Source organism: Dryobates pubescens, chromosome 21, assembly GCF_014839835.1.
Source record: "Dryobates pubescens isolate bDryPub1 chromosome 21, bDryPub1.pri, whole genome shotgun sequence".
Classification (NCBI taxonomy): Eukaryota; Metazoa; Chordata; class Aves; order Piciformes; family Picidae; genus Dryobates; species Dryobates pubescens.
The window spans coordinates 16,486,380-16,514,122 of NC_071632.1; the positions used below are offsets into that span (position 1 = coordinate 16,486,380).

The 27,743-nt window shown below is 44.9% G+C and overlaps 1 protein-coding gene across 1 annotated transcript; it reads left to right on the forward strand.

Annotated features, from left to right (window-relative positions):
• The first annotated feature begins 1,599 nt into the window (after window positions 1-1,599).
• Window positions 1,600-18,002, forward strand: LOC104302322 (elastase-1). Its single transcript, XM_054171275.1, has 8 exons — window positions 1,600-1,650; window positions 7,384-7,436; window positions 14,759-14,861; window positions 14,970-15,079; window positions 15,897-16,028; window positions 16,682-16,818; window positions 16,965-17,110; window positions 17,826-18,002. Exons 1-8 carry the CDS (start codon window positions 1,600-1,602, stop codon window positions 18,000-18,002), a joined length of 909 nt encoding a protein of 302 aa, XP_054027250.1.
• The last annotated feature ends 9,741 nt before the right edge of the window (window positions 18,003-27,743 follow it).

Consider the following 27,743-nt stretch of genomic DNA (forward strand, 5'->3'; position numbering starts at 1 on the left):
CAAGTGAAACACTTTTAAGTTTAGACTAGAGAAAACTAAGAGGGGATCCTCCCAATGCTTTTAAATACCTGAAGGCTAATGGGGCAAAAGGATGAGGTCAGACCCTTTCCAGTGGTGCCCAGTGACAGGACAAGGGACAGCAGACACAAAGTAGAACCCTGAAGGTTCCATGAAGAGAAGCTTAAGAGTAAGGGCTTTTTCCACCCTGTGATCTTAGACATTACTTGTGACAAGTTTAACAGTCAGAAACTTGACAATCTATTACTCCAGTGTTTCTTCCACAGGTTAAATTAGGAGCTGTAGAACTAAAGAAATCTAGAGATTATTTGATTAATGAATGTAGGTATGTTTTAAATAATACTTTACCTAATTTGCTGAATGAAATAGTACCAAAACCAGTATTGCTGTCACTAGCATGACTGGGAAAAGACCCTAATCTGCCCAGGACCACTCTTCTGCAATGCATTTTTGTTTGTTTAGGAAAATCCTTTAGCTCATGTTTATTCTACACTTAAACTCTGTTTCCATATTCAAGTTTCCAACTTGCACAAAGCTTAGAGTCTCCTATAAATTATTAACCACAACATTGCATAGCAGAATTCGTAGTGATCCCCTTACGGTGTTCTCATGAAGAGAAAAGAAGTTTTATTTTCAGGTAGCTACCTTGAAGGTGATTCAGTGCCACACTGAAGATTTATTTTGACTGGTTATAAGGGTAGAATTTAGAGTAGAGTAGAGTAGAGTAGAGTAGAACAGAATAGAATAGAATTGGAATGGAATGGAATTAGAATAGAATAGAATAGAATAGAATAGAATAGAATAGAATAGAATAGAATAGAATAGAATAGAATAGAATAGAATTAGATTGGAATGGAATGGAATGGAATGGAATGGAATGGAATGGAATGGAATGGAATGGAATGGAATGGAATGGAATTAACCAGGTTGGAAGAGACCTTTGAGATCATTGAGTCCAACCTATCACCCAACACCATCTAATCGACTAAACCATGGCACCCAGCACCCCATCCAGTCCCTTCCTAAACACCTCCAGTGATGGTGGCTCCATCCAGTTGTGGGTATTCCCAGAATATCAGCACAAGGATGTTTCAGACAGTAGAAGAGAACACTATCTAGTAGCTATTTCTTCTTTTAGAGGTAAAAAATACTTAAGAATGCGAAGATCCTGGGAGACACACAACACTTGCAGCTCACACAGAGTCACATCAGTTGAGACTGAGGCAAAGTCCCATAAAAGGCAGTGGGAGAATTGCATTTGCCTTTGAGCAAAAATAATTCCTTTTTTAAAAGGTATAATTTCTCATGGAGAAAATCTTGCTAACTTGCTATCTGGCAAACGCTGGACAATTCTGATTTCAGCAACACCACCTGAGGAGCTGCTTGCCTGTGTTTTTCAAGGATAAGGAAGCTTGTTTCATTTGAGTGGTTTGGTCATTACATGGCTCTTCAAAGTTTAACACATTGAGTACATTTTTGATGGGATAATTGATTGAGAGCTGGGAAACAAGAGAAACAGGAAAAATGCAGCCAGTAATGAATTCTATTATGCAGGAATGGTTTTATGCCTAATGGATTAAAATGGTGAAGGACTTTGGCAGAACGCTGAAGATGTTTCCTGGATCTAGAGAGGTAGTGTATAAATGACATTTCACCCATAACAAGGCACAAGTTCTCACTGTTTGAAAAGCCAAGTGAGATCGTCAGACTTCTAGCCAAATAAAAGAAAACATAAATATGCAAAGTATAATGTATACTGCACCTAAGGTTGTTATTAAGATAGGTTACATTTAATCTTGACTGTAAAAATCTGAGTAAATTCATTATTTATTATCCTTTTAAAGTGCCTGTTTCTGCATTAATGCAAAACACTTGTTCTATTGAGGAGAGAAGGGCAACAAAGTTGGTGAGGGGCTTGGAACACAAACCCTATAAGGAGAGACTGAGGGAGCTGGGGTTGCTTAGCCTGGAGAAGAGGAGGCTCAGGGCAGACCTTATTGCTGTCTACAACTACCTTAAGGGAGGTTGTAGACGGGCAGAGGTTAGTCTCTTCTCCCAGGCAACCAGCACCAGAACAAGAGGACACAGTCTCAGGCTGTGCCAGGGGATGTTTAGGCTGGAGGTTAGGAGGATGTTTTACACAGAGGGAGTGATTGCCCATTGGAATGGGCTGCCCAAGGAGGTGGTGGAGTCACCATCACTGGAGGTGTTCAGGAGGAGACTTGATAGGGTGCTTGGTGCCATGGTTTAGTTGCTTAGGTGGTGTTGGATGATAGGTCGGACACGATGATCTTGAAGGTCTCTTCCAACCTGGTTTATTCTATTCTATTATTCTATTCTATTCCTACAGTGGAAAAATAACATCGAGCTTGGGAGTAAAGCTGTTTCATCTGGTTTATTTACATTTGGTTGTAACTTTGGAATTACTTTGATCTCATTATATGCCAGAGGCAAGGAGTCTGAGTTGAAAAGGCTTTCTGAACAGGTCTTACAGTCTGCTGCACTAAGAGGCAGCTCCTGACCTCCTGAGAAAAAGGTGCAAGGTGTTCAAGGAGAATTTCAAGCCTGTTCTCCCTGTGTTTCTTTTGGGGATTCTTCTTTCCTCTGCTTTGTGTTTGCAGGAAACAGTCTGCATTTAAAAGAGTTTCTGAAAATATGCAAAGAGCACAGCAGCCTCTGTAACCATGTTAAGATGGCATTTTCATGTATACATCATGCATAAAAGGTGTCAATTATCATTGCCTTGTTAACAGCATCACCTCTTCACAACTTCTAAAAGAACTTGATCTTGCAGCCCCGGAGAAGCATAAATAAAGATGTTTCTACACTTAAAAGTTGCCAGGCAGAGGCAAGGGTTCAGCTGTATCCAGTTTTGTGGGTTGTGTTGTACTAGTGAGTTTCAAGCTCCCTCTTGTGAATTTCCATTTAATATCAGTTAACACTTCAGTGTTCACTGGAAAAGAAAGCTGTGGTGTTTCCAAAGCTCCGGAGTGCAACTAAATTTGGTATAGCTGCATAGCATAATATGTGCTTAATGGTCTTATTTTTCACATTACTGAGATTTGCAGAGACTCAGCACATTTTTCTTACATCTCTCTTACTGTACCAGCATGCCAGTGCTATGACAACTGCTCAAGCTGGTAGGTGAAAACATTTCCTGTACAAACAGAGCTACTGGAAATGTTCCAGCATTTGAGCTGCACTGCTGGATGAAGGAGAAGGTTAACTCTGTTGGTAGCAGTCAAGAAATCATGCAGTCATCAGCAAGCTGAAATAACTTCAATAGTGTTTGGATTAAGCCACCTCAAAGCTTCACATTCCACAGAATCACAGAAGGCTGGAAGGTTGGAGAGGACTTCTAGAGATCATCTTGTCCCATCACAGTGCTCAAGCAGGGTCTTCTAAAACTGATTGCCCAGGACCATGTCTAGACATAGGCCCCCATGGCAGACTATCAGCCCAGTGAGGATGTGTTAGCTACTCTGAGGCACTAAAAATGGCTGTACAAGCCTATGTTAGAATGACTGGGTTCCTCCCAAGAGAATCCAGAGAGGGAGAACTGATTAAGTCTTTAGGCTTCATCCCCCTTATCATCTTTGCAGCCCCTTACTGGACTTGTTCTGGTATATGGATGTTTTTCTTGCCTAGGGAAGCACAGAACTGGACACAGCACTGCAGGGATGCAGTCTAACAGCTGTGAAACAGAGAGCGAGAATTGCATCCCCTGGCCTGCTGGTTACACTCTGGCTAATTCAGCACAGCACATGGTAGGTTTTGGTCACTTCACAGGCTCACTGCTGCTCAGTGTGTTGTTCACCAGGATTCCCAAATCCTTTTCTGCAGAGCTGCTTTCCAGCTGGTTATCCCCCAGCCTGCACAACTGCATGTTGTTTTTCCACCCCAGGCACAAGACTTTGCATTTGCCTTTGCTGAACTTCAGGAGATTTCCAGCTGCCTACATCTCTCTGTTTCCTCCAACCACTGTCCTGGTTGCATAATATCTGCAAATGTAATGGGAGAGCTCTGAAGAATTGTCAGAAATGGTTGCAGTTGTTATTTCATTTTCATGGATCTCTCCTGCACTGTTCATCAGAGCTACAGGCTTTTGAAGGCTTTTTAGAGGACACAGTCTCAAGCTGCTCCAGGGGAAGTTTAGGCTGGAGGTGAGGAGAAAGTTCTTCCCAGAGAGAGTTGTTAGCCATTGGAATGTGCTGCCCAGGGAGGTGGTGGAGTCGCCATCCCTGGAGGTGTTCAAGAAGGGATTGGATGTGGCACTTGGTGCCATGGCCCAGTAGGCATGAGGTCTGTGGTGACAGGTTGGACTTGATGATCTTTGTGGTCTTTTCCAACCTTGTTGATCCTATGATTCTATGAAATACAACAGAGAACACTGAAACGTGTCCCTTTGGAGCAATCGGAATCAATTTCTTCTGCGAAGAAGCTAGCAGCACTGGTTGGTGCCCAGCACTGTCTGAGTCAGAAGGGCTATGTACAAGCTACTGAAAGCTATAAAAAAAACATTAACCTGTACTCCAAGAGGTCCTAAAGAAAGTATTTCTAAACATTTCCATCAACATCTCACTCACAGTACCTATACACAAGCTGAGAGAAATTGTTCTGAGCTTCTCATCCACCCACACCCCCAAGTCTCTCTCCTCAGGGCTGCTTTCCAGCCAGTCACTGCCCAGCCTGTATTTGTGCCTGGGATTGCCTCGACCCAGATGCAGGACCCTGCACTTGGTCTTGTTGAACCTCATGAGGTTCAAAATTCATGTGTAGATCATCAGAAGATAATATTGTCTTGCCGATGTAAAATTCAGGTGACACAGCACAGAATACTGCTCAGGTATGGGGTTCTCCTTGCAGTAAAAGCTAGTTCTTGAAGCCCATGGAGTGCTGGTTTGGAAAAAACTCCCATTTACATTTGTGAGTGCTGATTCTCAGGGCCATTAACTGGCAGAAAATAGCACTGAATTGGCTATGAATTCCACCTACGCTTTCACTGAGAACTAATGACATGCAACTTATTGCAAGCTTTAATGTCTGTCAAGCACAGGCAGCTTCATTTAAATAGAGCTGCTGTTAACATTCTCCAGGATTACACTGATTTTTGAAGAGTGCCCATCTTACTGCTGTTATTTGTGTGTGACTTCCTCCGTGTTTCCTCAAGCTGTTTATTCATAACAGAAAGAATGCCAGCCCCGTCACTTCAGCTAATGAACAATGCACAAGAAAACTCAGTAAAGAATATCCTTTGCTGATTATTCATAATTACATGGATACTGCAGTAGCTGTGCTAATGGGGAAATCTATCTTTGATTTAATTATAAAAGTAGATTGAAATTGGATTGGGGGGGAAAAAAAAAATTGATCTGCTCTGTTTCTGTCTTCTAAGATAGAACTCGTGGAGAGAAAATTAGCAGCTCTTGATGCTTATTATAATTGTTATCTAAATACTTCATTTTTAATTACTTCTAATTTTCTCAGATAATTCTGAAGTTGGCCTGTATTAATCTGGGTGATTGATTGTCGAGATCAAATAACTGGTTTCCCAGTCTGCACGCCAGCCCATTGTTCTTACATGAAAGCACTAGTGGTTAAATTGCTGGCAAGATAGTTTGGCATCAGTAATTTTTTTCCAGATCAAGTCTTAGAAAAGGAACATTCTTTAGAAGGAATACTTCAAAAGGCACCTGTTTATTTGGAAGAACTTCAACCACACATTTATATTATACCTCTATATTCTACCTTGGAGACTTTCAAGGCCACGTTTGATGGAGCTCTGAGCATCCTGATCTTAGTTGGGGATGACCCTGCTTGCTGCAAGAGGGTTGGACTAGATGACCTCTAAAGGTCTCTTCCAACCCAGTGCACTCATAATCCTATCCTATCCTATCCTATCCTATCCTATCCTATCCTACTCTACTCTACTCTACTCTACTCTACTCCACTCCACTCCCCTCTACTCTACTCTACTGTACTCTATTCTACTCCATTCCATTCCATTCAATTCCATTCTGTAAATGTGGAGCTTTACTCATTTCCCAGTTGTGTCTGGTAGTCTGGGTAGTACTTAGTCTGTGTTTTACCTTTGGATACTTTTGGCATTAGGGTTTTACATCTAATATGTATCTGTAAGTGATGCATCAGAATACAATCTAACAAAACTAATTTGCACTATATAATCAATCTAACAGTGACAACTTCACTTTCCTTTTTACCACATGTACAAGCCCAAACTGTTTCTAACTGGAATCTGTTTAATGGGCTGCCCAGGGAAGTGGTGGGGTCACCATCACTGGAGGTGTTTAAGAAGAGACTGGATAAGGCACTTGGTGCCATGGTTTAATTGATTAGATGGTGTTGGGTGATAGGTTGGTCTTGATGATCTCAAAGGTCTTTTCCAACCTGGTTAATTTCTCTCTTCTCTTCTCTTCTCTTCTCTTCTCTTCTCTTCTCTTCTCTTCTCTTCTCTTCTCTTCTCTTCTCTTCTCTTCTCTTCTCTTCTCTTCTCTTCTCTTCTCTTCTCTTCTCTTCTCTTCTCTTCTCTTCTCTTCTCTTCTCGATTTCTTTACAACTGGACTACTCAGAGTAGGTGTCTGCAGGCATAAGTCACTGAGATATGTTAAATATGTGAAGACACAACAGAGAGTACATGGCTTGGCTCTTTCAGCCTGCACTGGACTGGCTTTGCAGCACTGAATAAAAAGCTGAATAAAACATTCATTATGTACATATGCAAAGTTTTCACTTCTGAGCATTGATGTCTAACTACATTATATAAGTTCAAGCTCCTTAAGTACTTGCTCTGCTAAAGTCCTGCCTTGCTTCTTGCCACATGGTCTCACCTCCTTCTTTGCACAGGCTCTGAAAATCAACCAAGTCTGTACCTGCCTGTACCAGCTTTCTAAAATGAGGGAGAAATAACCATAAAACTATGAATATATTTTTGCTGGATTAGTGAATCAAATCATTTTACCATGTGAGAGGAAAAGTTCCAGAGCTCAAGGCAAGCAAGGACCTTGGTGCCAGGAATAGAGTGATAACAAGGCACTTTTATTTTTGTAGCATCAAGCTGTTAGAGCAGCTCAGCCATACATATAATATTACCCTTGGCACAGCTCATGGAGCTTGTCACATCATTGGTTTGGGGCTATGTAAGTCCCTGTAACAGGAGAGCACATGAGCCAATACCTTAATGCTGTATGCTCCTCTAATAAATCCTCCAGTTGCTTGAAGGGATTCCTTCCAGACCACAGCTGTGAGAGGAAATGCTGTTCTTTATCAATGTTGCTCTTCACTATTTCATTTGTCATCGTCACCATAGTCCAGGTGTATCTTTGTGAACTGTGTTAAACAACTTAGGTAAATCTGGCTTGCTTCCTGTTCCCCAATGGAGTATTGTTCATTCCACAGAGGTAAGTTTCAGGGTGAGAGGGAGAGCATCAGCTTAGACATTTAATGTAGAATTTTGGGGCAATGTGGGCATCCGTGTCCCAGAGAGAGCTCTGAATTGGCATGTTCCCAGCAACACATACCACTGAATGAATTTTAAATTAATTCAGTACCTAAACAAAAGCACTTCATCAATTACAGAAATACTTTTTGTCAAAGCAGAAAGTAGGTACTTAGGCATTCATGGTTCAATACAAGAGTTGTGGTAACTAGGGAAAACTAAACAAAGCCATTCTCCTCCTGGGCTGACTTCCTCCTTCCTCGGCAGAGTTTACCTGGCTGGTGCATGATTTGTCTCCTTTTTAAATGGTTGGTTTTGTATTATCTGTGCAAGACAGCTGGCAAATACCTAATCTGTAAAACTGTAAGAAAACTGTGAAGCTATATGTATTGAGTCCTGTGTCCACTTCTGGGCCCTCAGTTTAGGAAAGATGTTGACTCGCTGGAAGGTCTCCAGAGAAGGGCAACAAAGCTGGGGAGGGGTCTGGAGCACAGCCCTGGGAGGAGAGGCTGAGTGAGCTGGGGTTGCTGAGCCTGGAGAAGAGGAGAAGAAGAGGCTCAGAGGAGGCCTTATTGCTCTCTACAACTCCCTGAAGGGAGGTTGTAGCCATGTGAGGGTTAGTCTCTTCTCCCAGGCAACCAGCACCAGAACAAGAGGACACAGTCTCAAGCTGCGCCAGGGGAGCTTTAGGCTGGATGTTAGGAAGAAGTTCTCCATAGAAAGAGTGATTTGCCATTGGAATGTGCTGCCCAGGGAGGTGGTGGATTCACCATCACTGGAGGTGTTTAAGAAGAGCCCAGATGAGGCACTTGTTGCCATGGTTTAGTTGATGAGATGGTGTTGGATGATAGGTTGGACTTGATGATCTTGAAGGTCTTTTCCAACCTGGTTAATTGCATTCTATTCTGTTTTATTCTATAAATGAAGGGATGGCAGAGGTATGAGAAAATATATACAACCATCAATATATTATAAGTTAAACATCTATCTGAAGAATTTCCTACACTTACTCTTTCTAGTTTGTGTACAGATGTGTGCTCACTGCAAACATTTCAACATTTTCTTATTCCAGAAAGACTTCTTTTTCATGGCTCTTTGCATAGGTAACTAGGGAAACTTCCTAGAGAGAAGATTGATTGCCCTCTGCTCTTTTCAAATAGGCACATGGGACACTTTAATCAAGTTCTGAGATAATTTAACAAAGCCAGAAGGACAGTGACTGGGGGCCAGAGAGCTGTCAGCATTATGATTCAGATTTGTCTGAATCCTTTAGGACTTTGCCTCTTCATGCACTACATGACCACAACTTTTCTGACAGGCTGTTTATAACTTATGGAAGTAATTTTTTTTTCTGCTCTGGTGAACTTAGCCCTCCTTCCATTGTTTGGGTTAAGACTGCATTCCTGAGCAATGCTTTGTCTCTATCAAATCCAAGGCTTCTACTTGTAAGGATGTCTGTAAGGTAGGATGGCTGCTGTCTGGACCTTTTGTGGAGCATTTTCATTTAATTATCAAATAGATTGCTCTCTTGTACAGTCCTTTTTCAATGCTTGAACCAAGTTCTTGCACACTACAAAAGACTAATTTGATTCACCACTTTCTAGGAGCCATCCTGTTATTCACCAGGGGGAGAATAGTGTTGCCACTGTTGTCTCAACTCTTTTAAAGCTCACCGTGTTCTCTTACCCTCAATCACCACAAACTCTTCAAGAACAGTGTGAACCTGTTAAAAGCTGGCAGTACTGACAGTAGCACTCAGCTTTGTGCTTGAGGTCCTTGGACCTTTAGCACTAAAATAAGCATTCAGAGTTCATGTTCAAGATGTGACAGCTATCTACTCTTTCCCTTCTATTCCCATCTTTCTGCAGCAGCACATGTTCACTGAAAAACTGTCAGGTCTGTTACAGCAGACAAGTAGGTGTTTAGCATCATATCCTGGAGCTGCACAATTCAGTTTGAGCCTCTCTTCTGCTGCAGCCCTTTTCCTTGAATTTCTCAGGGCAAGAATGAGATTGCAGTTAGAAACTGCTTCTGCTGCACATGAACATCTTACCTGGAAATATCAAAACCCATCTGGAGAAAGTTCCAAAGCAAGGTTCCTAATAGCTGTTTGCTAGTATTAAAGAACAGAGGAAGCTGGAAATGCACTGAGGAGTTAAGGAACTTGAACACAGTATTCAGAAACTTACTAAAGTTTGTCATTGGCAATCCTCATTAGGAAGACAGACTTAGTACCTTTTTGTCTCAATCTGGCTGTACTCTGTTTACCATGGGTCAGCACCATGTCCAGTAGAGAGCTCTCTTGCTCAATTGTTTTGCAGTGCCCAGACTTTGCAAAAAAAGATTAATTGCTTCACCTTCCATCAGCAGCAGGCTGACAAAGGAAGCATCTGGACAGAGTTTCAGATGACAACAAAAAAACCCTCATTCTGAGTCTATTAGTAAATCAAATGGGTGGAACTCATTCTTTATTCCTGAGTCCATCTGGCAAGAAACATCTCACGTCCTTGTGATTAAACTCTTTCATCTTTAAACCAGTGTGTGCAACCCAGTTGCCCATTGGAATCGTTCATGGCCCATGTTATGCATGAAAATGTGACCAAGTATTGTCTGAGACTGTAGTGGCTGACATGGGGCAAAACCACAGCAGGAACTGTGCAAACAGTTTCACAATGTAGACATCTGGTGCAGTTTAGTTCTTGGTGTAGATGGAGTTCTGGGTCTGAAGATAAGTGTAGAAAAGTTCTGGTTGAGCTGACTAAACCTCTGGAGTTCTGGCTTTGGCTTGGGTTTGGTGATATTACAGATATTAAAGATGGAGAACGTGGGGTTAGTCAGTTTACTAACTCTTCTGGTCACTTCAGCATGAATATGTATGCCACTTGGGTAGAAAGTTCATGGTGTTCTTTATCAATGGCAAACTTGTAGAAGATGCCTTTCAGATGATCTTTGCTATCTTAGTTAAGAGTCATGGTTGCCTCCTTACCTGGTTGGAAGGTTCATCCCAGTGATCTGAAAGCTCAAAATGTGTCATTCTTCTTGTGGAATATGCCAAAGCCCTGCCCACGGTAGGGGGGTTGGAACTAGATGATCCTTGAGATCCCTTCCAACCCTAACAATTGTATGATTCTATGAAGAAGATCCACCCACCACACATAGCAACAAGTAATATCACTGCTATAATATCAATAAATAAGGTACTTCAAGGTTTCCACCTTCTTTACCAGCAAGCATTTAACATCAGGTTTATTGCTTAATGTCATACCTGCCAGGGGCTTCAAATGTACTAGTGAAAGGGCTAATTTATACCTGATGACCATGAAATGTGGAGTGAGGAGAGAAGGGATGGAGAATTGTATCCTAAGCAATGCAACTCAAGCAAGGACCAGTAAAAAGGGGCACGAGCAGCAGGCTCAATGGGTATGGCCTCAGATGAGATGTCTCAGCTTTATTCTTTTCCTCATTTAGCATGATTTTCTCACAAAGTAGCCATTTCCACAGAAAGGATCCAAGGTCACAGTTCCACTGTATCAGAGCTGACCCTGAACAGAGGCAGCTGAACACCCAGGGCTCTGAGAACAGGGTTACAGCACCTGCTGCTGCACTCAGGATACTTGCCAAGCGGGGTTTGCCAGTAACGATTCAGCTGATGTTACTCTGGCCAGGGTCCTTCTAGTTCGTGTGTATCCAATGAGCCCAAGAGCACTGCCCTTCCTTCCAGATCTTCTTGTACTCATTTCAGACCAGAGTTCCCATCCCAGGCTCTTCTGTCCCTGTCCAGTGGTGCTGATATTGGTTTTCCTCCTGAATAAGAGCACACCTGAAGCTTCTTAGCTAGAGGAATTCTGGTCTTCAGTCCAAAATTGCTTTCTGTACCTCCAAGTGCACATGTTCCTCAACTGCTGTCTTCTCAGATGCTTTTGTTGGTTTGGCTGAAATACCAGGCACTGCGAACATGCTTAACTGAAACTAATCTAGATGGGCATCTCCTCCAGCCAGTTGTAGGCTATTTATCTTGTTCTGTTTCCTTATTATTTAAGGTCAAAGAGAACTTTTCCAGTAAACACACTGGGTGAGATTCTGATGTCATTAATAGTAAGCTTTTCCATTCGTTTCAGGGGAGTTAGGAGTCCCAGTGTTTGCAAAGCTTCATGGCCTGTTTTTGTTCTGAAGCATACACTTTATTCCCTTGTAGAAAAATCACACCCATAACTCCTCAAGAGTTATGAAATCTGTGGGTTCCAATAAACTGCTTTCTAGCACAACAGTTACTTAACTGAAACAAGAGCCTGAATTATGTACTGAGTGTTCTGCAGAGATCAAGCAGCTCTGCTGCTAAAAGTAAATAAATAGGGCAGCATTTCTCCAGACTTGCTCTCTGGGTTCTGTGCTGTGCATAAATAAGTTGAATTATTGATGTTTTGCTCCTTTCCCGAGGTTTTCAATGTAGTCAAATAAATATTGAGAAATCACAGTGTGGAACTACAACTGAACACTCCGAACACTCTGGTCTTGAGCTATCAAGACATTTAATTGCACGCATCTTCTGCACGAATATGTATGCTTAATGACTTTAATAGAGCTATATGACTGCTCAAAACTAATCATCACTCATTAAACATATTCAAGTGGGCAACATGTTTTGCTACTCAAAGGAGCCCTTTGATTTGATTAGCAGTGTTTTGAATAATTAAGAGCTGACTAAGCCAAGTTCTTCATATAGCACTGAGGAAACTCTGTCAGGTGACAGCACCCAGCTGTACAAGGCTGTTCCTGGGAATTGTGTCTTTGCCTGTAACATGGGAGATGGTTTTCATTTTGTGCCTTCTGTGCTCAATGTTCAGGCAAGCTGAGAAGTTTTTACAGGTGTTTCAATTATAAGAGCTTTTGATTTGTATATCCCATCTAGTTTGTCAGTAGCATGTTACCATAATATAAACATTCTTTGGCCACAACAGCCCCAGGCAGTGCTACAGGCTGGGGTCAGAGTGGCTGGAGAGCAGCCAGGCAGAAAGGGACCTGGGGGTACTGGTAGACAGTAGGCTGAATCTGAGCCAGCAGTGTGCCCAGGTGGCCAAGAAGGCCAATGGCATCCTGGTCTGTATCAGGAGCGATGTGGCCAGCAGGAGCAGGGGGGTCATTCTGCCCCTGTATTCAGCACTGGTTAGGCCAGTGCACCTTGAGTCCTGTGTTCAGTTCTGGGCCACTCAGTTTAGGAAAGATGTTGAGATGCTGGAATGTGTCCAGAGAAGGGCAACAAAGCCAGGTTGCTGAGTTGGTAGAGACTTGTCTCTAATCTGTGTGGGTGGAACGAGAGTGAAGCCAGCCCCCCAGGCTCCTACTACCCACCCTGGTGAAGGCAGCTCCCTGGGAGAAGGAAACACCTTTTTCAGAGCCTGTTCATTCTATCTTTGGTTTGGTTTGGTTTTGGTTTTACTTTTTATATGTATCTAATATAATCTCTACAAAAAAGGCAAGAGTGCCTTCTGTCTGAATAGAGAAACCCTTCTTTGCCTACTGTAAAACCATTCTTGTGCTATCTGTTGGCATCTGTTGGATCCATCTGTCAAATAACCAACAAAAGAACTTTCTCAGCTAAAAGCCTGGCCAAAGAAATTTTTACAATCAGCATGGTGGGGGTAATGTGGTAGCCCAGCTACTGAGAGCAGGGCAGAGACTCTTTCAGATACACTGCTGGGGAGGAGCCATAAGAACAGCATGGTTAAAGCAATGATGGTGTCAAGCAGAAGGATGACAGGCCAAGTAGGATCAGCAGCATGGTAGCCGTGTTTCCTGCTCTTCACCATGGCCTGTGCTCTTTTCTACTGGGAGGGTGCCTGAGCACTGGGCACAGGTTGCCCAGGGCAGTTGTGGAGTTTCTGTCCTGGGAGATACTAAAAACTGTCTGGACCTAGCCCTGGGCAACCAGCTCTCAATGGCTCTGCTTGAGCAGGGGAATTGGACCAGATGACCTCCAGGCTTCCAGACTCCACCATTCTGTAATTTTGGGACCTTTCCAGTTTCTCAGAGGTAGCCCAAGTTTCTTCCAGCTGCAGCATCCCTCTTAGTCATAGCCCAGCTCCCTACCTCCCCGCTGGCCACTGAGAGCCAGCACTTTGGGTCGGGACGAGGAAAAGTTATTCAGCAGGGAAGAGAAAACAGGAAATTATCTGAAAAAAGGTTCAACATGTCCAGCCAAGACTGAACCACTCTGAGTGGTTACCCTTCTCCCTGTTTGCTATAGCTCTTTTTAGCTAGTTGACAAAGATCATGTTGCATGGAGTGGCAGACAGCTGGACTGACAGATAAATGTCTTACAAGGGACTACAACACTTGCATCAACCCTTGCTAGCCTGAAGTGTTGGCTTCTTGAGCCTGGGTTTGGCCTGCTTTGGTTTTGACATGATCTGGGAGCACTCCAAATTTATCAGGCTATTAATGAGGGTTTTTTTGCTTCATGGCCCTGTGGGAACTGTGCAGTCTGGAGCTGTTTGTTTAACCTTGAGCTCTGCCTTGAAGAGTTCACTGTTACCACCTTCTTGTTTTTTTTCCATATAGGGAAAGTTTTTGATCAGTTTAATAAGTTAGGAATGTAGATAAATAGTATTGATCACCAATTTAGACACAGCTTCTTATCAGGTATTTTAGCATAAAAAGACTCTTTTTTTGGGGGGAGGGGAGGTAAAATGCTACCACTTCACCTAAAGATGTTTCAGTTTCTGGTTTTTCTTCGTTGCCTGGGTGAGTTGCAGCTGAAATATTTGAGATGGGGAAGAATGAACCTCTCAGCTTCTATGTGGTGCAGATTAGATCTGACCCATAATTTTTTTCTCTATAGTTACTGCCCTAGGGCAAAACCTAATGTGGACACAACTGGAAGCTTTTGTCTGTGTTGTGAGAACAAGATCTCCATGAGAAATATCTGGTAGTTCTCTGAGGGAGGGGAGTGGAAACCTCAACCCTGAAAGAAAGGCGATTTAGGTTGGTGCACAACCACCTGGCAGTTAGGGTGGGGTTGGAGGGAGTATGGGAAACAAGTCAGTTTATGTGAGAGCTTTTGCTGGTATTTTTCAGCCATGGAGATTCTTAAAGACAGCCTCCAGGATGAAGAGCAATCACAGTGTCACCACATGCAAGTCTCAATCACTGGCTTTTTCAGGCTTGCTTAGCTGGCTGCCCTGCACAGCACAAGGCTGTCGGTGGCAGTAACCCCCAGTGACTGGTGCTCTTTAGGAATCCACATGACAAACTGTGCACCTTTTCTTTTTTTTTCCATGTGGTTAGGGGCAATCTCTGGAAGTCCCTAAGGGATGTTCTTCAGAAGGATGTACTGACGGGACGAGTAATTGGAGGCCAGGAGGCCAAACCACGCAGCTGGAAGTGGCAGGTAATTCTGGCATCTTATACTGACAGCTTTCACTGTCCAAAGCCACACACATCATTCCTGCAGAGGCACAGCATGGCTTGGATGTGAAATATGTGTTGTTTGATGCAGGTATCGCTTCAGATTGCCTACAGTGACTCCCCAGGGTACTACGCTCACATTTGTGGTGGAACCCTTATCAGTGGCCAATGGGTCCTGACTGCAGCCCATTGCCTCAGCATGTGAGTAGGACAAAAAGCACCAATAGTTCTGTTCTATTCCTCATTCTTGCTGCAGATGGGAGCCAGACCCTTCTCATCCTCTGAGCTCCCCTTCTGGTACCAATCCTTGCACAGCTGGACACTTCGCTGCACACTTAATCAAGGGAACTGGAAAACTCTGTTTGCTTTAGCCTTGATTTTACATATTAATTGCTGACTTCCTGGGAGTGGAAATCAAGCTGATTGCTGATTTGCATAAGAGGAGGTGTATTTGCATGAGCGTGAACATTTGCATGTTGAGGAACCTCCACAGAGCTGGAAAGACTGAACAAAAGGCATTTCCTCACTCACAATTTGCTCTGCAGCGTGTCCAGTGTGCACCACCCAAACAACAGTGTGCCACCAGCAAGCCAACTCTCCTCTTTAATTACTTATGCCTTTGGTGCTTACAGTGAAGTGTAACAAGCTGATCCTTAACCTGTTTCAGACAGAGGCAAAGATGCAAAAGGAATGTTCTTGTTCAAGACCAAGCTCAGCACTGTTTGCTGATGCTGCACCTTCGCTCACTTCCCCAGCAAACTGCAGGCAGCATTCACCTAATTCATAAGAGCATTTATGGACTCCTGGAATCCTAGGATCACTCAGATTGGAAAAGACCATTGAGTTCATCAAGTTCAGTCCATCGAAAATCCTCTGGTGGAAGATGGAATGATTACACTGGTGCAAGGTCTCAGTGGTGCAGGAATTACACTGCAGAGCTAGCAGTGGGGAGTAGGTTTTTTTGCAACCCATTTACATTTCATTTATATTCATCACATATTCTGTGATTCATTTTCAGGCCACCAGGAACAAACTATCGAGTGGCTCTGGGTGAGCACAGTCTCTCGGAGGAGGAGGGCACCGAGTACTATATTGATGTGGATAGAATCTTCATTCATGATGGCTGGAATCCCAGTGAGATTGACAATGGGTAATTATTCTGAAGGGCTGAAGGATACTTGGCACCCTGCCACACTAGCATTTATGAGTATATTCAGCCCGGTCCCCAGTGAGGATGGATTTGTGGGAAGCACTGCAAGATGATGCAGTGGAGATTTCCCAGATGGCCATGGCTTATGGAAGTGTTACAGGGTGTCTGTGTGGGTGACCTCAGCCCTGTTTTGCCCAAGATGGGGGAACAAGAGGGCTCGCAGATGGAGCCGGGATATGCAGCAGATTCCAAAGCTTGCCAGCAGTCACATCACTGTTTGCATCTGCTAAAGCTGCCAGCAAGGAAATGCTGAAGGACTGTCCTAAATCAGAGGCGTGCCTGCCCACCCAGAGTCCACTGAAATTCACCTTGAGGCTGGTGAATTTCTCTCCTGTAAGGGAGAAAGAGATTTTGGGGTTGGGGGTGGTAGTGGCGAACCCTTTGGCAGTCCAGACCATGGCCTCTTCTCTCTTAATTGCTCTCATTTTCCTGTGATAGCCATAAGGAATAATTAATGATGTTTGCAGTGTGCTTGTCTATCCTTGCCAGAGGCTAGAGACCTGTATAAGGGATGAGATATGAGTGAGGAATATCTGCTTTATGACTAATTGAGGATTTTCAGTAAAGACTCTTTTACCTGTATCTCATTTCAGCTATGACATTGCCCTGCTGCACCTCGAATCTTCTGCCTATGCCAATGGGTTTGTTGAGATGGGAGTGCTTCCACCTCAAGGAGACATTTTGCCTGATTACTATCCCTGCTATGTGACTGGATGGGGGTTGGTTAGTGGTAAGCAAGGGGGAAGGAGGAGTTTTGAGGGTCCCTCCTGTTTTCAGAGGGGCTACTGTGCAGGTAAAGCTGCACAAGGCAGGGTGCAGGCTTCCTTCCTCAGCCACTGGAGCTCCTGGACCAAAGCCTCACCCTTTCTTTGCTAGCCGATGGCGTCAGTGCTGACAGACTGCAGGAGGTGATGCTGCCAGTGATTGGCTATGAGATCTGCTCCCAGGAGGACTGGTGGGGTTCTCAAGTAAAACCCACTATGATCTGTGCAGGTGGAGATGGCACAAGGGCTGGATGCAGTGTAAGAGCTGTTATTATCTGAGGACTTTCAAACTCCCCCCTTTTCTCTTTCCTTCCTATATGACCTTGCTATTGCTTCAGCTGGGATCTGTTTCTGCCATTTCTTCACCTGCTGCAATAGCTCTTCTGCAAATCCTGGTCCCTTTGCTGCCTTCTGCTGAATATCTAAACCAGAGTGCTCCACATCTCACCAACCAGCCAGCAGAGAGAAAACTCCCAAATCCTCAGAGTGCATCTTCTGATTTTGAGAGGAGATTTGCCCTGTATTCCAGCAGCATATCTCATTGACCAGATCCTGGGGGCTACTAGGTTGAGACTTAGACAGTTCTCTCTGCCCTCATCCAAAGGGTAAAGCTGTGTAAGACTTCCATCTTACCACTCTTTCAATGTTGCTGTCGTGTTTCATCATCAAGGAGACTTGATAGGGTGCTTGGTTGCATGGTTTAGTTGATTAGGTGGGTTGGATTGATTGATAGGTTGGACACGATGATCTTGAAGGTCTCTTTCAACCTGGTCTATTCTATTCTATTCTATTCTATTCTATTCTATTCTATTCTATTCTATTCTATTCTATTCTATTCTATTCTATTCTGGGCTAGGCAGTGCTCCCACACACAAGTCACTTTTCTTCTTCCCAGCCTCTCAGTTCTATCCAGTCATTCCTCAGGTGCTCAGATACTTTAGCTCAACATGTTCCACTCCTTCCCCTGACCCAGGGGGACTCTGGGGGTCCTCTCAGCTGCTACAGAGATGATCACTGGGAAGTCCATGGGATTGTCAGTTTTGGGCTTGCTCCTTACTGTAACATCTACAAGAAGCCGACAGTCTTCACACGTGTATCAGCCTACGTGGACTGGATCTACAGTGTAAGTCACTTAGTGCCTGCAAGGTAGCCTGCTACATCTCCCATGAGGACAAGAGAGCACCAGAGGAGTTGGAGTCTTTGATTTACTAAACCATTAGGAGTTGAACGGAGAGATCTAGGAAGGCCTAAATTCAGGATATTTGATGGTACTTCTGCTGTAGTCAAATAATTTTAAGGAAGGAGCTGCCACCTTGGAGTTGAAATGCTCTGCTGAGGCACATGGACAAAATTCAAGCCAAGCAGGAACTGTCCAAACAGTGACCATTACCATTCACCCAGACAAAACCTTACTGCAGAAAAGCATTAGCTGCTGCTAAGGGCAAATGCAGCAAACATAAAGCATCTCTGCAGATGCTGCACTGTGCACTCTCAGCTTTACATCTGGTAATGAGCAATGAGCTTTTTGCTCCTAGAAATGATGCCTGGCACAAGGAACAGCCATTTCCCAGGCACAGGGCATGGCTTTGTGAAAATGCTGCTGTAAAATACAGGGCCTGCTGGAAAGACAAGTGGGGAGAGGTATTTTAAATCACTGCAAGGAAGAAGGAGGCTATAAAGCTTTGTGGGTGAGAACAGGTTGCTAGAGCAGTCCCCTGTCCCAGCTGGAAAGAAGCCCTTCTTCAGACCACTTTCATGGGATGGAGACGTGTTATTCTCACTCTCTACTGAATTAACCTCTTTTGTTTTCCAGACTATGGAGGAAAATGGGGGTTTCTAGAGAAGAATCAACTGGTGCTCAAATATGAGAAGGGCTAGAATGAAGAAGCATTTCTGCTCCTCAACACTTCTTTCATCTCTTTCGGCTGTTAGTTGCAAGGTTTGGCCAAGAGTGTAATAAATTATCAGTGACTGCAACCAATGATCCATTGCTGTGTTTGTACTAGTGCAGACCCAGGCACCAGGGAAGGAGGCTGCAGCAAGTGACACAGCCTGTCATGACAATACAAAGTGATGACCCTGTCCTTTACCTGGGGCTCAGTTGAAGGCAGCAAGCACAACTCTTTAGGACTATCATTTTGGCACCAAAACCACCAGAAAATCACCACAATGAGGTTTTCTACTGAGGGATCCCATAGGGATAAACCCACCAGCAGCAGGGGTGGTCAGCAGAGCAATGATGTGACATTTCTGGGCATGAGTATGAACTGGGGGAAGAGTGGCTGGAGGACAGACCTGCAGAAAAGGTTCTAGAGGTGCTAGTTGACAGGAGTCTTAATGTGACCTGGCAGCCAAGAGGGTAAACTGCATCTTGAGGTACATCAAACACAGCATGACCAGTTAGAAGATGTGATTTTTCTGCTGTATTCAGTGTAAATGTGGCCTCAAATTTATTGAGTCCAACCATGGACCCTACTCTACTAAGTCTACCACTAAGTCACATCCCCAAGCACTACATCTACACACCTTTGAAACACATCCAGGGTTGCTCACTCAACCACTGCCCTGTGCAGCCTGTTCCAATGCCTGACAACCTTTTCAGTGAAAAAAAAATGGTAATGTCCAGCCTAAACCTCCCCTGGTGCAGTTTGAGACCATTCCACTAGTCACTTGAGAGAAGAAGCAGCACCCACCTCACAACAACCTCCATTCAGGTAGTTGTAGAGAGTGACACGTGATAAGGTCTCTCCTCAGCCTCCTTTTCTCCAGACTCAACAACTCCAGTTGCCTCAGCTGCTTCTCACAAACCCTGTTCTTTAGGCCCTTCACCAGCTTAGTTGCTCTTCTCTGGACCTGCTCCAGCACCTTGACATCTTTCTTTTATCGAGGTGCCCAAAACTGAACACAATACTCGAAGTGTGGCCTCACCAATGCAACGCAATGCAGGATTTTTGCCACCCCCACCCCCCCCACCTTTTTTCTTTGGCAATGCCCTCTCCTTCTTCCCAAAAGCCACTAGAGGGCATTGACAAACCAAAGCAATATGCAATCCGCTTGTCGACAGCGAATAAAGAGGTCTTCTGGGCCAAGAATGATAAAATGGCACCCTTGCACTCTGTCCTTGGTGTTTGCTCATAGACACACAGATAAGCTGTGACACACAGGAGCTGCTTTGCACTGCTGTTACCCAGAGGTCTGACTTGCAAACAGATAAATCTTCCTTATTGCAGCAAGTGCAACCGAAAACGAAACCAGAAGCATTCAGGCTTGTGAAGGAGTGGAGTCCCAGCTGTATTTTTAGCTCTCTGCTTTATTGGACTGCACTTGGCAGTGTCTCCTGGCTGCTCAGTAGTTTGGCAACTCTCCTCTTTTGACAAGTTAAAACCTTGAATCTCTTCTTTCCTGTCCCTTCAAATTACTGAATGGTTCTTGCTCCTTTCAAGACAGCATTTGTGACTTCTGCTGCTTTATCAAGTGCAAGCATTTAACTTCTCCTGAAAGAGCCTGGATCTGTTAGGCTCCGTGATGGAGTAATGTCCCTTATAAGAGCACTTGAAACATGCTGGCATCTGAGATCTTGGCCTGGCTGTATTCAAGATTTTCCCTTTGAGTTTCAGAAGGCAGTAAAAAGACACAGATCAAAGGGTTTAGGAAATGAGATTTCTTTTTTTCTTAAACCACTTCCAAAAATTAGTCTGATGAAGTTAAGTGCTCAGAGTGCCTGGTGGGTTTGCAGTGCCTGATGCCTGGGTTGGAGGAGTCTATCTCTGTGTGCTTGTTGCATGGGCCATGGAGGGATTTGGGGATGTCACAGAGAATCCCAAGTCCTCCATCCCTGGGAACTGCTGGGGAGGTTGCTGCTCCCTGGGCCAGAAGCACTCTGGGACTCGGTTAGCAATTTACTGAGCATGCATGTGCCTCACTACCACCCAAAACACTACAGCCATCCTCTGTTCACTCCTGCATGAAGAGGCTGTCCCTGCCCCTGCCTGCAGCCATGCACCTGCCCCTGGTCTCCACAAGGCAGCTGTGGCCATCGGGGGTTTGAAACCTCTTGTCACAATGTGCTCTGAAAGCCAGGCTGGACATTGCTCCTTTAAGTTCTTCCTCTGTGTGAGCAAGGCCTGATCCAGTTCCTGCAACAGCCAGGAGGAGGAACATCAGGCTGCATGACCAGGAGCAGGAGACAGCCTGAGACATACAGCTTTAATTCAGGGCCATTATCACGTCCCTGGTGCCAAGACAAGTTATTCTTTCCACATTTTGATGACAGGAACAGCTTGTGCTGCTCAGCCATGATTTATTGCGTAGGATGAGAGGAAGCTGATAGCCTGGCAGCACACGGACGGGGTGCATGTGCTTCTCCTGTGCCTCATTTACCTCTCACTGTCCAAGAGGCTTGCTAGAGCTACTTGTACCTCAGTGCTGCCAGGCAAAGCTGTGATCCCAGGGGCACACCTCGGGAAGCCTGTGAAAAATGCCATGCTTCACGCAGGTTCTACTGTGTGAGGATACTGAGTGTCACAGCCATCTAATACCCAGGGATGCTGGGAAAACACAACTGGGCACAGCACTCTAATGCTCACACTTAGTGTTCCCATCATTTTCCCCAAAGCTAGGTGGTGAGGTTGAAGCTAAACCAGGGAATGAACTAGATTTTGGGAAACTGATTCTTCCTTCACTGTTAGGGGGGGCAGAAAAAGGAGACAACTGCAGCAACAGGAGACATCTCCTGAGGCTGATCCTACTAAGTGTAGGGTGCTCAGCTGAGGTGTAAAGAGTGGCTACAGTATCTTGAGCTATTTAGGGAGGCAAGGCTGTAGATGTGAAACACAGCTTGGGAGTGCAGGGATCAAATACAGTGGTTAGTGCCATTAGGAATTTCTGAGGACATCCCATCTTATCCCATCCTGCCATATCAAAGGGGCGTAGCTCTCCTGAGGTCCCTTGTTATCTCCACCAGCCCCATGGAGATGTCTTCATACTCTGGAGCATCTCAACTGGGCCAAAACACAAAAGAGCTGGGGAGTTTTAAAGCCACACAGGCATGAGGTCAACAACAGAGACTTCAGTCACACTACAGCTGAACAGAAGTGTTCTGGATATAGATATTTCATCCAAATCCTCCCCTGGCGCTGCTATGATTTTTCAGAATAACCCTCAAAATCTGTAGCTGAAATTGTACCTTCATCTAGTCATTCCCTTGATCACTTGCAGACAAAAAATGGTGGGGATTTGGGACAGGGATTTGGGGCTATGACTAACAACTACAATGGGCTCCCTTTCCTCCTGACAGATATACAGCTTTCATTACTGGAAAGCTTTTTGGGATGCTTTGACTATGAAATGCACTTAAGGACCTTTAAGTTCTCATCACTGGTGACCCCAACGTAGTAGCCAAGTGTTTATTTCCAGGGGAGTGCAATAGGTGATAGTTTCCTAAGCAGGGTATCTCATCAGGTTTATTTTGGAGGAAGACCATTTTATGTTATTCCTCCTGGTGGCAGGGTTCTCCTGTAATTTTTAACCCTGGTGTGTGGCTCGTGCAATACCCAGGGAATTGGGTCCCCAGGTCATGCTGAGCCTTTCTGTCAGCTTGGCTGTACCAACCGGAAAGTCTTCACTGTCTCTATGCTCATGCCGAAGTATTTCAGCTCTACTGGTCACAGATATTGATGCTTTGGCAGGGTTCATACACTTCCTGATGCAATGGAGTCAGAGCATGTCCAGCTACAGGTGTTTTGGTCCCTCACTCAGCTTCCCTGGCCAAAGTGTAGGTGTATCTGTGAGAGGTTTTTGAGCACTTACCTTCAGAAGATGGTTTCCACCAGCTGTGGATGTGTGTGCCATGCCAGTCATGGAGACACATCTAAGCCCCAGGACATCCACACCTCTCCTCTAGACCCTTTGGAAAAGAAGATGGGGGGGGGGGGGTTTAGAACTAGATGGTCTTCAAAGCCCCTTCCAACCCAAATCATTCTGTAATTTTATGATTTAAGTTTTGCTTTATTTTATGGGGTTTTTTTTGTTAATATGATACCTTAGTGAGATACATGGTGCTTCTGGTCCCACAGAGAACAGGTGCTGCCCAAGAGCAAGGTGGCCACCCCCAGAGGATGGGAGAAGGAGGCAGCTGCCCAGTAGATGGCAATACTGCCATTCAGCAGCAGGCTTAGCGGTGTTAAACAGGCTGGTGGCAATGTGTGGATTAAGCAGCATTGCAGACTCTGGTCATAGCTGTGAGGGAGAAAACTTAGGTCTCTCGAATAACAGCTTGCCTGAAGTGTCCTGTCAGCCAGAGCCCTGGCAAAGGAGGATTTTTTGCAGGGAAAAAACCACTGAAGCAAGAATATTTACATTTATTCAGTGCATTTAGCATCATCCATTTCTCCAGACACTAAGGTCTCGCATCTCCTCCAGAGACAATGATGTCAGAGGGGCCCTCACATGGGGCAGAAATCAAACTGCTTTAATTCTAGTGTGTAAGGTGGGTTGATTTGGTGGAGAGGACACTTACTGACAGTGCAATGAAGATTTCTGTGGTGCTGAATATCAGGACAGGTTGAGAGTATTGGGGTTGTTCACTTTGGAGAAGGGAAGGCTCCAGGGAGACCTTAGAGCAGCCTTCCAAAGGAGGCCCACGGGAAAGCTGGGGAGGGACTCTTCCTCAGGGAGTGCAGTGACAGGGGTAATGGTTTCAAATCTGGGATGCGTCTATGCTCTTTGCAGAGGACCTGGGACAATTCTATTCTCTGCAGTGCTCAGCCACACAGTGAAAATCTGCCTTTTCCTTCTATCAACCAGACAAGTGAAGAGAAAATGTGTTTCCTCCCAAAGCTTCTGCCTCCAAACCAGACACAAGCCCGTCCATGCCCTGTGGAAATGCCCCTGTTGCTGCAGAGCCAACACCTCTGCCCTCACCTTGCCCTGGAGCCTCTAGGTTGGTTTTTTCCTCGTTGGAGATAAAGTCCATCCTGTCTATCATTTTATAGCATTTCCTGACGAGAAGAGTCCTCGGGTACCTCATTCCCACCCGGCGCCAGGTCTGGAGGAGCCTGGCGTCAAGTCCTGTCCACATGCCCGGCAGCCGTGGGCTGGCCGGATGACTCATCCCTGTTCCAGAGGCTGCTCCACCACCTGCAGAGAAAGGCTTTTCTCTTCTGGGAGCTGCGCGCAGGGTTCAGCTCTTGGAGGCATCTGAAAACGAAACGAAAAGGGGCGATGAGTAATTCTGTGCCTCTGGGTGTTACAAGCACGGTGCACAGGGTGGCTGTGTGAAGGCGGAGGGGAGGAAAATCAATGAAGATAAAGAGGGTGATGAAGCCCTGAGCAAGGTGGGGAGTGCACAGCAGGGTTTAATTGGGGTCAATGAGGCGCCAGTTCCCGGTGATGGGAAGGAGCACCGCTGCCTGCTGTCAAATGAGGTGTGAGTCCCAGCTCTGCATCACCTGATTGGGGTATGTGTGTCCTGGTGTCTGCAAGAAAATCAGCTGGCCTCCACCCTGCCATGGCCAGGGAGCAGACTGAGGGTTGCATCTGCTTTCACCACTTTAAGATGCAGCCCTGTGAAAACCTAGTGGTTATGGCTTTAATGCCAGCACCTTGCAGAAGGATGATCTCCAAACAGCCAGGAAAACCCATCCAGGGCATCTCCTGCCTCCCTTTTCAATGCAAACATGAACTCCTCTTGGCACAGAGAGCCCATGATAAATTCTGCCCCTGCAGTACTGTGTCCAGCTCTGGGGCCTCCAACATAAGAAAGACACAGACCTGTTGGAGTGGGTCCAGAGGAGAGCCCACAAAGATGATCAGGGGGCTGAAAGATCTCTTCTGGCAAGACAGGTGGAGAGTTGGAGTTGTTCAGCCTGGAGAAGAGAAGGCTCCAGGGAGACCTTATAGTAGCCTTCCAGTACTTAAAGGAGGGCTACCAAAAAGATGGGGATAGGCTTTTTAGCAAGGGAGTGTAGGGATAAGACAAAGGGTGATGATTTTAATCTGAAAGAGGGTAGATTTAGATTAAAGAAGAAACTCTTTACTGTAAAGGTGGCAAGGCACTGAAACAGGTTGCCCAGAGAAGTTGTGGATGCCCTCTCCCTGGAGCCAGGCTGGGTGGGGCTTTGAGCAACCTAGCCTAGTGGAAGGTGATCCTGCTCAGCAGGGTTGGAGCTAGATAATCTTCAAGGTCCCTTCCAGCCTGAAGTATTCTATGATGATTCTATAGTTCCTCCTGAAGATTCCCATGCTAAAAGCTGGTTTATGGGATCCAGCACTTCAGGGCTGTTCCATCACCATTCTTTGGGGGTGGTGGGTCCTGGGGCTATGATGCCATTTGTTGGGGAAGAGCACAAAGTCATCACTGTGAGCATAAAACCTACAAGTGTGATGGCTGGAGCTGTATACTCCTCCCAGTCAGAAAATACTTAATGTAAGAGGAAATTACTGGCATAAACTCCATGGGAGAAAAAAAAAAACAGCTACATCCAGACACATCCCTCTGGGAGCAGAAGCTGGGGCTGGGCTTCACCACACTTTGCAGAGCAGCCACAGACAGGACTCTTTTCAATATTGCTGCTTTTATGGCTGAGAAAATAGTTTGTAACAAATAGTTTATTCAATTAATTGAGCTTCTCTGCTCCAGGGGCAGATGGCAAGTGTTAGAAATGGATTCCCAATGGAAAATGAGACAATGGCATTGTTGGGCCAATTTCCCTTGCTTTCAGGTCAATGCCAGTGGTTATGATTTATGCCTATGCTATCGAATGCAAGCCCAGGGGACAGGCATGTGTTTCCCCAGCCAGGTTTCTGGGCCCGATTTGTCTTTGCACCACAGGCTGGATCACATCCTCACCTTCTCCTTCTTTCCCTGCCTTGACTAGCACCAAGTATATTCTCTCTGCTTTCCCCCAAAGGCACAAAGTCATGGTGATGCTCCTTCTTAGCTGCATCCTTCCAATCCCAAAGGGCCCATGGGCTGACAAGAAATGGTTTGTAGCCCACAAGGGAGGGAAGTTTCCAGAGATTCCCAACATTTCTTCTATGTGCCCTTCAGCTATGGGGATATTTCCACCACCACCTCTTCCATCATTTCATGGTGATGGGCAGCCACCATCCACAAGCCAAGCAAGCTGAGGAAACAGAGATAGACCCCATCATAGGCACTCCATTAGGCTCCAGTCTGGGGACTGACCCTACAGCTGGTTTCCTGCTATGGGACTGGCTCCATGCTGGTACTCACTTTTCCAGGCTCCCCCTACACCTTTTCTCCACGAGTTTGTTCTTCCCTGGGGTGTTTTTGGGGGACTGAGAAAAGCAACAGGGGTTGCCAAGCTCAGGAGAAGCCTCTTGAGGACACTAGTCTGGGACAAGGGCTGCTCCTGCACTTGTAGGATGCTCCCACCTTGGTATTTGTTGGGGAAACCCTGGGGCACTAATTAGCTTTAAAAAGAGACCAAAAAAAGATAAAAACAAGCAAAAAAGGGACAACTGCAACAAAGTGCAGTGTACACAACATAGAATCATAGAATCAATAGGGTTGGAAGAGACCTCAAAGATCATCAAGTCCAACCTGTCACCCAACACCTCATAACCTAACCAGTAAACCATAGCACCAAGTGCCATGTCCAATCCCCTCTTGAACACCTCCAGTGATGGTGACTCCACCACCTCCCTGGGCAGCACATCCCAATGGCCAATCACTCTTTCTATGAAGAACTTCTTCCTAACATCCAGCCTAAACCTCCCCTGGCACAGCTTGAGACTGTGTCCTCTTGTTCTGGTGCTGGTTGCCTGGGAGAAGAGCCCAACCCCCTCCTGGCTATAACCTCCCTTCAGGTAGTTGTAGACAGCAAGAAGGTCTCCCCTGAGCCTCCTCTTCTCCAGGCTAAGCAACCCCAGCTCCCTCAGCCTCTCCTCATAGGGCTGTGCTCCAGACCTCTCCTTAGCTTCACTGCCCTTCTCTGGACACATTCAAGAATCTCAACATCCTTCTTAAACTGAGGGGCCCAGAACTGGACACAGTACTTAAGGTGTGGCCTAACCAGTGCCAAGTATAGGGGCGCAATGACTTCCCTGCTCCTGCTGGCCACACTATTCCTGATGCAGGCCATCATCCTCCTCCTCCAGGTTTTTGAGCCACAGTAAAGAATAAAGGTGGCAAAGGTGCTGCCATACTCAAACAAAACTCCTTTTATTGAAAGTGTAATGGAAATTTCTTCATATTGCTTTGATGAAATGAGAGACAGCAGCTGTAGACAAATATGCTTTTTCTTTCCTTTTTCTTTTTTTTTTTTTTATAAACAAATGCAAATGGATAAGGTAAAAATAAAGCTTTTTTTTTTTTTCCTTTTCTTTTTAACTTGTACCTTTAAGCAACATAATCACAATATATACACAAAGGAAGCTAAAATAAAGCTATGTTGAAACCGAAGCGTTTCAATCAAATACATTAGATAATTACAGATTGTGTCAATAAATACCCAGTCCTTAAACTGTTTTAACAGGCAACTTTGTACACAGATACCAAGAAGAGAAAACAAAACAAAACAAAATATATATATTTACAAGTCAGTGCCTGGTGGAGGGGGGGGAGGAGGGGATGAAAACAAAATAATAGGGGGGGGGGGGGGAAGGGGGAAAATCTTTTATTTTCCTTTTTTTTTGGCACCAACACAAATAAAGAGAATAAATTATGACCAACAAAAAATAATCCACAAAGGCAGGAGTCCATCCCCGTCATTCATTAAAAAAACAAGTGTGTGTGGAGAGAGAGAGAGATAAAATATAAGTATATATTTTATGCACATAAATTCTCATATTTATGTGTATAAAATACAGACTTTTATTTTATATATACAATTATGTGTATAAAATAAAGCACATATTTTATACACAT